Below are 13,124 nucleotides of genomic sequence, written 5' to 3' on the forward strand. Positions count from 1 at the left end.
GAACTGTACTTTTAAATAAATTAGATATCCCACGAACCTAAATGAGAAAGAACATAAGCTTTACATTTTACCAGCTTCTTCTTATTGGAAACCAAATACTTAATTTCTGAACAAACAATCCAATAATTGAGAAATTTTTATTTTTGTGAGGTATTTCGTGTTCAATGAATGATGTGTTCATAATCAGAAAAAATTAAAATGTCTCAATTATTGGAGTGCTTTTTTATATATTAAGCAACATAAGCTATGTCACTGCACATTTCACAATAAATGAGGCATGCACCAGGGAAGGTTGAGGACAAAAATTCTCTGAAAAATTTTCAAATACATCTAACTTACTGTTAAATATGTTGTATTTTAAATAAATAGCTCTACCTTAAGTAAGAAACCACAAAATATGAAAAAGAATTATCAATTAATAAACTTGATATATGAATTTCAAAGTCCATAAAATTTGATAAAATACATATGTAGAATAATTAAAAAATAAGTTAATAAAATATTTATTTTGAACAATTTTAAAATATATGTTAAAAATTGTAAATTTAGAGCTTTAAATTATTAAAATATCAGCCATACGTTCACTACAAAACTTTAATTTCTTTTGTTTATGATCATCTTTATCATAGATGTAAGGTATAAGGATAAAGTTATATCTCAATCACTTTCACCTTTAATTTGGTTGCGTGGATACAAACATGATGTCTATATTTCAAAGATATGATAGATATACAACCAAACTCTCTTTGGTTTCTTCAATACTGTGTTATTTTATTGAGGATAAGCTAAAACTGTTTGGCAGTTTAACATGAAAATATTTAAAAAGTGAACAATTGAGGAGAAACAAAACTAAATCGTTTGGGTGATGTAAAATGCGATATACGAGGTACAAAACAAATCAATAAAAATTTAAAATAAATTCACTGCAATCATAGTTCAACCCTTGTTCCATGATTTTATTCTTGCCATGGTGGTTGGTTTACTACTGGTCAGTACAAATATGGTATGAAAGTAAAAGTAATTAAAGTAATAAATAAAGAAAGTTAACTTCGTTTACGGGGTAAAAGTTGTTTTTATTTCATCCGGTTTGTAAGAAATCATGTGCCTGTTAGGAGGGCGATATGTTATAGTTCAATTTCGCCTCAATAGTATGTCATCATAATCACTAATAAAGAACTGGTTTGAATTGATGTCACCGAAATATCACTATTATTTACTACTTTTATTTTTAGACTTACACCTGCGTTAATAAAAGCTTTTTAGTTTACCTCGAAAAATAATTTCAGCTACAAATTTAATATTATTTTGTATTAACCAATGACCAAATATAGAAACTAGGTAATTTAAAAGTTAAACTTGATAGGATCAATCTATACGTAAAAATGAGATATATAACTAAAAATAGAAAAAAAAGTTTTTTGTACTACTTACATTTCATTAAATTACGTTTCATAGTCTTTATACCCCATGAGATACTAGCTTAGACCTCATCACTACAAATAGCAATTGGACTAAAGTTGTACCAAACAAGTACATAGTTGGTTTTGGACGTCAACATATTCTGATTAAAAACGCAGTATAGTGTGTGTTGAATAAGTTGCCACATAAGTTAGGTTTTAACTTTTTGTTTAATCTTATGCCTTGGGGCATGTTAACAACTGAGGAGGAAGGTAGATTTTCATTCTCGAAACGTAAATTATATTTTTGTAACGTAACGATCTCAAATTTACGAAATCCTATTATCCTTTCGAATTATATATTGCTAATAATTAGAAATTATAAATATATTCCTTTCATTACTATAGCTTTATTATGCGAACAGTGTTCATATTTATAATTTAGATGTAAGTTTGTCACTCCTTCTTGTTGTAAAAAATAAAATACAATAAATATATTGTTTTCTTTGTTGTAGGACAATATAGTGGAGATAACGAAGGTTCACAAACGAGCCAAACATGAAATTTATGCTTATTATAATTCTTTGCGTCTATCTTATAAGTGACGTTAAAGCTGGTAAGTAATATTTACAGACTTTCATAAAATATTTGTAAATTATATTCCTGTACATATCGTTGCCAAAAGTGTGTCTCCAATGTTTTATTAATCAAATTAATAATGTAGGTATGTAATTAGTCTCCCATATTACATAATCTAGATTGATGACTTGGATGTCCTAATCCTGTATTACAATAATTATATGGCTTTTTGGTTTTCATTATAATCATAAAAGAAGTGTAAGGCAATTCTCATTGCACCATCTAGGGAAACTTAAGACCACAATAGTTATTGTGGAGGACGATACATCATGGAGTAACTTATTTTTAGAACGTCGTTTGTTAAAAAACCGAATAAAACAGAGATACTCAGAATTTTAGTTGATTACACTAAAATACGTTACGGGCCGGAGCAATGTCAACATGACGTATTATTGTTTTGTAACCTGTGTGAAAATAAATACTTACTATAAAGAAACACAATTAATACTTCCGCAGTAAAATCTGGTTATCTTAAAAATTATTTTTAAAACTTTTCTAGTAGCATTTAACAGAACCTCATGGTTTAATTTAATAACTGATAGAACAGAGAATCTAAGAATTCCACAGAACGTTGCGGAGGTATTACGAATCCAACTAATTATTCTTGACATGTGCTGCAAAATCACACGATTTTTGAAAATATGTGTACTCTTAAATGTGATGTTGCTATAATTTGTTTTCCTATATAGCTAAAGTAAAAATATTATTATTTATTTTACAATAAATTTAAAAGTTTACCTAAAAATCGATAGAATACTTCCGTGGACCGTAAACGATTTACCAAGTTTTGAGTTTTCAGAATATTTCTATTTATTTTATTGCACTATTGCACGGATGGACAGACATACGAACACACAGACACTTTTTTAAGAATGTCCTGTCGGGTTCTTAATTTTGGTATAAATTGTTATAATGAATGTTCACCAGCAATGGTTACTACCATATTTATTATGGGAAATAAAATTCATTTATTCATTTTGTGCTAATGATACGTAACAGTGATAAATGTAAGGTAGTTTTAAATAATCTCTAAATAAATATTCTAAATACTACATTTCGTTCACATACTTATTTCTCAATATATTTGGCTGATAATAAAGAATAACTGATATTCCTTACTTTTTTTTACAGTTAATATACATCAGCTGTGTCAAGCCTTTCATTAACAATCTGCCTTTCCCCAATCGCAGACAATAAATTTACATCTCTACATCTAATTATATACAAATATTCATACATTGCATCTAAGGCCAGGGTACATTCTGCATACTATCAGTTTCCTACTCACAATCATCCGACTGCAACAAGATTATCTATTAAACCTTGCAGTCTCCAGAAGAATGTGATAACATATTTAAGTCACTACTAAATATCATAGCTACCAAAAAGTATATATTAGGCTCATATTTTAATAAGTACACATATTCAGTAAGTTATTTCGTACAGGTGTTTTATAAATTTAATACATTTTGTGCGTGAAATCATGAACTATTTAAAATCATATGTTTGCTGGACGTACATTTATTTTTAATATATGGTTTATAAAATAGTTAATTGTTATGTATAAAGAAATCGTATTGTGGTTTTCCCGATCAATTGGTATTGATAACTTATGTTTCGGATACATACATATGTATTTTATCTTAAAGAAGCGGACATTGTCCTCCTCCTTAGACTAATGGATATAGTCTCGACTCTCTAACTGAGAGACCACGGGTTCAAATTCCGGGGAGGGCCCTTTAGGAATAAACATGATAGCCAGTGTTCAATGAAGCCGTCATAGCTTAAAAGCTGAGGCTTAAAAAAGAGGAAAAAAAGGAGCGGCCATTTTATCACTACCGCTTATTATCTAATAATTGCACCAAACATTAAATAAAATAGGTAACTTAATAAAAGATAAACTTTCGTATGGAAAATAACTGTGTATGTTTTAAATATTAATTAATTACTTAGTACTCTGGCCAAATACCGAAAAATAAATAAGCATTATTTTTACAAAAGAATTAATAAATAATAAATTAATGTACTCAATAAAATATTTCTATTTGAAAAATAATTTTCTTCTTTTCTTTATTCGTAATTAACATCAGTAAAGCTATCACGTTAATCTAACAACAATTAAAAATATATTTAATTTGAAAGCTGTACATATAAGAGCTGTATATATAATATGAAGGGCTTTGAAAAATCCTATTTAGACATAGTGCCGTATACTATGGCATTGTCTATCCAATCTAGTTCTGTTTTGGTAGTAGTGATACTTTTCCAGATAGTTCTAGTGACAACTTGACTACTGAATCAGTCTGTAGGTCATGTTCTATAGAATTTATTGAAGGTGTTGTTTTCTTTGCTCTAAGGCAAAGAAAGTTTCGGAAAAGTCTTACACTCAGTGATTTTCCTCAACGCTGCAGGGTCCTATATGATGCCACCTATTTCACCTATTGCAGAATGTTAGTCTCCTATTTGGTAAATTTTTAGAAAAAAATTACTTATGCGAGTGAAAAATAGTATTAATCTTATGTAAAGTTGTAAAACAGACTCGTAGTCTTACCTGTAGATGTCTTTGTAATAAGAACAGGCTTAAAACGAAAATTTGCAATCATGAAACTAGCGATTTAAGTGAAGATACGTCTTCCTGAGTTACAGAGGGTGAAAGTTATAAATAGCCTACCATTGTCATCTTGGAAAATATAAATCTGACATCAAACTTATACTTGGAGTAAAACATTTTCTTGGTTTTAGAGACATTTATATATATATATATATATTTTATATATATATATATATATATATATATATATATATATATATATATATATATATATATATTATGGATATTACTTATACACTTTATCACTGAGAAAATGCCTTTGTGAATAGGCATCCATTTTATTGCTGTGTATCTGCAAATAAAAGATCTTAAATTTGGAAATTTTCCTTTTTAAATACTTCTAATTGTGAATTTTTTAAACTCATATTCTATTTAAACTTAACTTGGAAGTTTAAATAGATAAAAATTCTAATGAGCAAGTTTATATTCACACACTTTGAATAAACAGGGACGCTCTTAACATGATTAAGTCTCCATGGCCATTAAACATGTATAACAGTTGTAAACACAAGTGAACATTCACAAATTACAGATGCTAGATTCAATGTTAACGTCAAAATGGGTGCCTAGTAGAAAGGTGATTCCTCAAAGTTACACTTCACAAGGAATTCAACACTTGATTGCTTATATCTACATTAACAATGGAAATAGACATAAAAAGTGCCGAGGATAAAATAGTCTTGATTCCTTTTACTATTGGAAATAATAATAATATACAGAGTGTCTTATTATGTACACAGTATGTTTTTGTTTTTAACAATTGTAGCAGTTTTTAAAAGTTTTGTGTAAGTTTTTAATGTCCCTAAAAAGAGGGAAATGTTTCCTATTTCAAGTTTGCTGTCAGACTGATATTTCCAAGGAAACAATGGTGCCTCATTTAAAAGTCACTCTGTATAGAGAACTGCCAAAAAGCACATCAGAGTAAGTCCGTGAACGGAAATCTAGATTACATATCTACAATACAATTCGATTGTATTGCTGTAAATCTTATTTCAATACGTTGAGTATGTCAACAAATATTTTAAAACTCATGTTTATTTTTAGATGTAACCAGTGAATCACCAGAATCGGACAAGTCAGGCTTGAGTGTGAGTATTCAGCAATATGCACTTTTAAGTACCAGAAAAAAACCAAAACATTTTAAAATCATACTCGTATATTGTAGTGATAGTTTTACTAGTGAGATAGAACAAATTAAGTTATTTCTTGTTTGCTTCTAGTCGGGAAATTAATCTAATACGAAAATACTTTTTAAATTAGGCAATAAAATTATCGTTAAATGAGTGTTTTTATAACAACGTACTTTACTAATATAACCTGTGTCTTAGTTTATTAATTACATATTTGTTACATTACTAATACGCACTGAGTGGACACCTTTGGTTTGACATACGTTTTCTTCACATAATCTTTACAACGATAGGTTATATGTATAATGGGGTTAACCTTTAAAATGTAGTTCTAAATTAAAATTCAATAAAGCACAAATAGTATGTGTCTTTATCACGAGGTGACGCTTAATTTACATGATTAAATTCACGATACTCCACATCGTTTATTTTTTTTACATCTCGTTTTTTCTTAAAAAAAGTAAATTCGATTTTGCTTCTTAAATCCACTTCACATGTACATTGATTGACTTTAATGATTTATGAAAATCTAAAATTAGTTAAATATATTGATATATTTTAATGTTCATAAGAAATATTTAACTTATGATGCATTGTTTTACGCGGTATAGGTTAATTATCGTAGATTTCCGACAATTTCTCCTGTTTTTTCAATGCAGTAAGAACTTCATATTCATACAACTTTTCTAAAGCTCTAAAACTTTATTTTTGTAATGGAATGTTTTCTTTCGTTTATAGCTTTGTAAAATATTGTTCCATTCACTTTAACTTAAAATTTAATACGTTTGGAATTCTATTGGACGTATATACTATACGGCCCATAATTTCTATACTACCTGAATGAAAGTATGTTGCAGATAAATGTTGTCAGGATTATCATAACAGAGATTTATTAGGATTTAAGGTATTAAATGACAAAAGCTAAACCATAAAAGAACTCATATAATACTCAGAAAGTTTATTTAAAAATAATTGTACGTTTTATACTGTCAATAATTATCAAAATTATTGTGTTGATTATTATGTTTATAATCTTCTGATTAGTCACTTATGTACATTCATTATATTTTGATATATTTTTTGAATTAGAATTTAGATTCTATAATTGATTATGTACTTACGAAAGTTTGGCACAGTGTGTTCCAGGCACATCTTTTAAGCAAGAATGTAACTGGTGCTATTGTCTTGCTAATGGCCTCCCTGTATGTACAAGAATGGGTTGCCCACCACCTCGGTATGTAGCAGTTCCCTACAACTAAAAACTATAGTATTATAGTACAAAAAATATAATTTTTATTCACATAATTCTTTTCAGTACTTGATTCACATAATTAGAAATGGTTACTGAACTCACCAACTAGGGTAACCAAAACATCGAGCACCGCCATTTTATAATGTGAACGCGAATCTAAAGATTATCGCGTATCTGTAGTTGATCTCTGACCATTTTGCACAGGAGGTAGTCGTCTTGGGGTGTTGCCCGCTGGTAGAGAGGCCCAGCTTGTTAATAAAAAAACATTTCTACCCCAAAAATTTTGAGAACTCAATAAATGCTTAAAAATGAATCTTGGAATTTTTTTTAATTGCATTTCATTCAATGACTTGTTTAAAGCTTTTCATAAACGTCTCTTGTATCACTTACAATATTCATTTCCTTTTAATACCTCAACAGTTAAAGCAAATATACACAAAAGTTCTTAGATTAACCTGAAATTCGTTTATCGGAAGAGAAATTTAAAAATTTTCATTCAATATATTGCCAATCTGACGATGATATAAATTTCAAAATATTACAAAAGAACTTACAAAAAGGTCATATAGGCCGCAAAAGCTTATGACGTAGATTAAAAGTTTGAAAGCACCGAAATTTTGTCTAAAACTGCTTACCATATTATCAACAAATCAAAATACACTATTCAAAGTAAAATCAAAAAAAAAATTATGGTTGCCTGTAAAGTCGGTTTTACGGGCGAAGATTTTACGTGACAATGTCTTTTTCTCGGTAGAATATTTATTGATATGAATATTATTAAATTGCACAATAGGAACAAGGAATTGAATGAAAATAAGAATTGCACAAATTTTAACTATAGAAATATATTTTGTTTACTAAAACATTGTACATAATTTGAAATTAATTAAAATTTGTTATTGTAAATGGTAAAGTTGAATAAAACATTTACTAAAATTGGAATTTGAAATTCTTGCTAAACACAGTTAAATTCTAACTCCGCGCGTGGTGATTGGTCGGTTTAGTTCGTTTGTTTGGTCGCACTGTTATGACAGGTTAGAGGTTATAATTTGTTATTTTAAATGTTTGACTAGCAATACGCGCTGTTTCTTCTCAATCGACTGAATTACGATTGATTGCAGAGTGATTTAAAATAATAATTTACTTAACACTATCAACATTTGTCAATAGTATGACATAACCTATAAACTCAGTTTCTCAACTTTTGTGTCAATCTAACAATTAATCAATCAATCATAGTTTACGATAATGAAATATCAGTGTACAATTATTTACCTTTATTGTTGTAGTTGTTGTAAATGACGAATCTAAGCACTCCACATTTTCACGAATAAACATAGTTATCTGCTTTACCCCGTGCGGCGGACCCACAGTTATCTGCTTTATCCCGTGCGGATCCCGTGCGGCGGACCCACTGGACGGGCATCGTAACGTTACCGGGCGTTACACTTTTTCATGAGTGACTCCGAGCCGCAACCTAATTTAAGACGTTGTCACGTCAAAAATTAATGAAATAAAGATTAACGAGACATTAATTACCTAGCCTTCGGATATTGCTGAACTGTTCAACAGTTTTTCCTCTGTTGGAAGTTTCTCTCCTGGTGCCTTCCAAAGCAGTGTTAACATCCTGGCACTGACTCCTGTGACTTTCGAGAACGTTGATTTGTTATTCGGGAGTGCAAACCCAAAGAGTCGGATGACATTAATGGCTTTAAATATGGTTGATTAAATGTTGCCATAAGCACCTTTTAGAACCACTAACAAAATTGGTTAATTTATCCTTTGAGATGGTAATTTTTCCGACAAGTCTAAAGCTCTCAAAGGTTATTACAGTCTTAAAAATGGAGATCCTTGCCTGAACAGCAGTTATCAACCAGTTTCAAACTTGCCTATACTCAGTAAAGGTTTTAAAAAAATGTTTCTGAATAGATTCTTAAACTCTGTTGTAAGACTCATAAATAAATACAGTTTTGTACACCACACCAAGTTATTCTAAATAAACATGTACTAGTAGGATTTTGTGGGTTGGGTATCACTAGAAGTACAGAATGCTATTGTTTTTCCTTCATTTAAAAACAATAATATACTTTTAATAAATAGTTTTCACGAAAATAAACTGTATTAAAATTTTAAAATAGAAGATTATTTATTAAAATTCCGAGACGCAATTTTTATAATTCACATTTGGCCGGTAAATACAGTCCTAGTTCAGGAGTATTGAAAATATTTTAGGTGTTCTCTAAAAAGGATTTTTGAAAAGCATGATTATATTATATGCATTAACCATTAATTTTCTACTGTTACAGGCATCCAGGGCATAACATCTTCGGTACTGTTGGACGAATGCAGCCTTTGGGTGATTTGGACTACATTTCACCTCCTTTATGATTTTTTAAATATATAATATTACTTTAATATAAACTGTAACTGTTTTATTGTTACTCCAATGGAACTCAAATTTTAATCTGTTATTTCAATGTATAATGCGTTCAAACGTTTCTATATCTGCACCATATCAATAATCAGCATAATATGGTAAATTGTAATTTCAATTTTTATCTTTTAATTTCTAAGTTGAAATGTGATGTAACACTATTCATAGTTTGATATAAATTAAATCAGTATAAATACATTTCAATTAAACCGTTCCTAGTGACTTAAAATCTAGATCCTTTGTTTTAAATAGCCCTGATAAGTATAAATACATAAAACCCTATTCTCATATTTCAGTTAATCACTATATTTGGCATTTACCTTCAGACACGTGTTCAAGAACAAGCACAGTGCCATTTATCGTAATAAATAAATATCTGTAAAACCATTCATAATATTTATTCAATACATACGAATAAAAATTCTTTAATTTATGATTAAAAAAGGTTTTATCCTACGAACACATTTATCATTACGTTATCGTGATCTCGTTAAACGTAATTCATTATTGACTCTGCTATTTATACTTATGTCAAATGCTTAGGATATACTTCTTTAAATACCACAATAACGTAACTTTTTTTCTGTACGTGTTACATGTTCATATCTCTGTAATGTTGCTGGTGTTACGTGTCACATGAAAACAGCCCTACAATAGTGTTGGCATTATGCGTCACATGAACGACCACATCTCTATATTATTAGCACTACTTGTCACATGACAACACTCGTGTAATAATATTGGTATTAACTGTTCCATGACAAAAGCCATGTAACACCGTTAGTAGCACGTGTAACATGACTACATCACTATTGGTATTACTATGGTAATACTCTCGCAAGTATTAGACCTGAACTAAGAAATACCCTACATTTCTTAACTAATATTACTACTATAAAAAATTAAAACTACTTAGATTTTGGATGTTTTTAATTCTAATCAGTTTATTAGTCAAAAATTGAAAGCCAATTCGTATTATCATGGTTAAACCTGTAGGTCGGAGACAATTCAAAGTTATCGCCGTTTAAAGCTATTGCACGGTCTAAGCTGAGCAATACTTGTTTATGTGTTTTATAATTTTATGGAGATTTGTATAACTATACCGTTTCTCTTATAGGTAGTTAGAAAAATACTCAAATATACGTTCGAACTTTGATCCGAATTATTAGCCAAAAGCCTCAAGTAGGAATGAAAACGTCTTTATTCTTTTACACCTTTTACTCGTATTATCCCATTATTTTAATTACAGATTTCATGACTCTCTTTGCATAAAACCATTATATTTGGTTGAAAAGCTCAAGCATTAATTTGTGGTGGTGGTTTAGCAGACTTCATTTCTAAACACACATAATCTTAAAATAAATATTATTTCTGTATTGGGGTTGGATAAATTGTTTGTCAGTTTGTCTATTAACATCATACCACGAGAATGAAATGAGCTAAAGACTCAAAACTTGTCATGCAACTTGAGTGAAGTCTGTTACGCGACGCGTAGTCTGGCATACTCCTTCTTGTTCCAAAAGCTGTTATACTCAAAGAGTAAATGGCCACCAAGTGGAAACTGAACGTGGAAACCATTGCCTAAAGTCGTGGTCACGTATCATCATTCATCAATATTTATATTTCAAGCCATTGAAATAAAGAGCACGGCTGTATAAAAGATGTTACTATAGAATTTAAACTTATTGTTGCTACGCAACTATTTTAAGTGTGTAGTTTATTATTTAGTAATTCAAAACCGGATATACTGAGATGAGATATAGTTTATCACTCACGCTGTATATAGTGACTATAAACATATAGTTAACATTTGCCATCTAGTATTATTCGTAATAAAACTTACGTAAATAATTATTTGTGGGGATAAAAACCTTTGATTTGAAAGGGAACGGAAAAAAACATTCAAAAAGTGATTGATTAACTAACTATATACTACATGTAATATTTACATTTTGATAAGCTTCAATCTGTTGAAATAAAATAGCTTGGTAGTAAAATTGTTTTGAGTGTTGATTAAATTTCATATTAAAGAGGATTATTGACTGTTAAAAACGAAGTTGTAGGCCAAATACCACCTTTGCCTCTATAATACCACTGCTATACAGAGTCGGAATACGCCACTCTAAACATCTCGTAACATGCTTATCGAGGTTGCATGCCAAATTTCAAGCCTATATTGAATATATTTAATTCTCAAGACGTCCTGCGGAAGAAATAAATTTGTACATTCCCCGTCAGGCAAAACAGAAACCATGTCAGCGTCAATATGATATGATTTAATAATGCTCATCCAAATTCCTTGCATGGTTGGGCATGCATCATCTTAGAACCCATTCTTGTCTATGCATGGAATTCTAATGCAAAATTATAAGTTTACAGATTACATATTTCTATCCTATATTGATAAACTGACTTTTTTTCATTAAGTTAAGTTTCATAACAGTGTTTAAATAGTAAAAGATCTTTTGGGCTACGAAAGGTATTACAACACAAGAGTGAGATGAGATAAAATATTGCCATTCAATTTTAACATTACACTATTATTTTTTACTTTTAATGTATAAACAAATGTTACATGTCAAAATCTCGTATGATTGGCTTTAGTTTGTTTATTAATTTAATTATACTTCTATGTTTTCGTTGCAATCCTAATTTCTAATAAAAAAAATAAAAATATTCACTTACACTCAGGCAAATCCTATGGAGTGTCATGCACCGTCATCAATATGATTGTGATGCTCATATAGAAATGAAGCTCAGAGCAAAATGTCTAGTCAGTAAATTAGTACGTTATGAGGTATCATGAGGATAGAACGAGAGAGATGAATGATTCCAACACTCTAAAATGCTAGGGTTCCCTAATGCTTAGTCAATAAAATATAGGTATGGAAAATTTTCTGATATTGTATTTATTTCTTAAATATTACTTAAGGTTACTATGCCACCAGGAGGTTTTTTATATTTGGTTTAAACCCCCCAATTGAATTTACACTGGGTACAGCAAATCAGATGTGTCACTTAAATCTGGGCAACCTAATGTATTTGCAGGAGCGGTATATCACTAACTACCAATCTAGAAATATAGGGGTTCAAAGGTAGGTTAGTATACTGCGGGAGATGACGGTTGGAGTTGGTGGTGCCCCAAAAGGGTTAACGGTTGTTTCTAGCATAGACATAAGGGCGTGGAATCTCTTGCCTGATTATACTGGAGAGATTGGTACAGAACTGGCTTCCACTTCTCCCAAGGGCACATAAGTGAGACTAATGTCAAAAGTCCTTCCTCGTGGATCTCGACAGGAGGCGCTCGCTACCTCTAACCTTAACCATCCACAATATCCTGTCACTCCGGAAGCAAGGTTATAGTTACAGATTATCCTGTTAGGAATCCTGTTAGGACTAAGTTCAATATCTCAACTTTTTGTGGTAAGAGAATAACACAAGTTACTAATTCATAGTACGATATGAAAGCTTCATTAGCCAGAAACTTATACCAAGTTCATAAATCTTCTTTGCCACTCATGGCATGTGAACTACACTGTATGATCTCTATATAGTTGTTTGATAACGTTTTAATCGACAAAAATTGTATATGTATTTTTTCCTCCACAGTAACGATCAAGTTCAATAATAAGGCTATAATATTTAGCAAGTATGAGATCTT

The 13,124-nt window shown here is 30.2% G+C and overlaps 1 protein-coding gene across 1 annotated transcript in view; it reads left to right on the top strand.

The window, feature by feature from the left end:
• Window positions 1-9,677, top strand: part of LOC124361039 (pacifastin-like protease inhibitor cvp4) — a 58,230-nt gene extending 48,553 nt beyond the window's left edge. The window contains exons 9-12 of the mRNA XM_046815075.1: window positions 1,937-2,013; window positions 5,692-5,735; window positions 6,914-7,011; window positions 9,336-9,677. Coding sequence (XP_046671031.1) covers window positions 1,937-2,013; window positions 5,692-5,735; window positions 6,914-7,011; window positions 9,336-9,417 — 301 coding nt within the window. The 3' untranslated portion in view covers window positions 9,418-9,677. The remainder of the gene's footprint in view (window positions 1-1,936; window positions 2,014-5,691; window positions 5,736-6,913; window positions 7,012-9,335) is intronic.
• Window positions 9,678-13,124: the final 3,447 nt, after the last annotated feature.

Source organism: Homalodisca vitripennis, chromosome 4 (assembly GCF_021130785.1).
Source record: "Homalodisca vitripennis isolate AUS2020 chromosome 4, UT_GWSS_2.1, whole genome shotgun sequence".
Classification (NCBI taxonomy): domain Eukaryota; kingdom Metazoa; phylum Arthropoda; class Insecta; order Hemiptera; family Cicadellidae; genus Homalodisca; species Homalodisca vitripennis.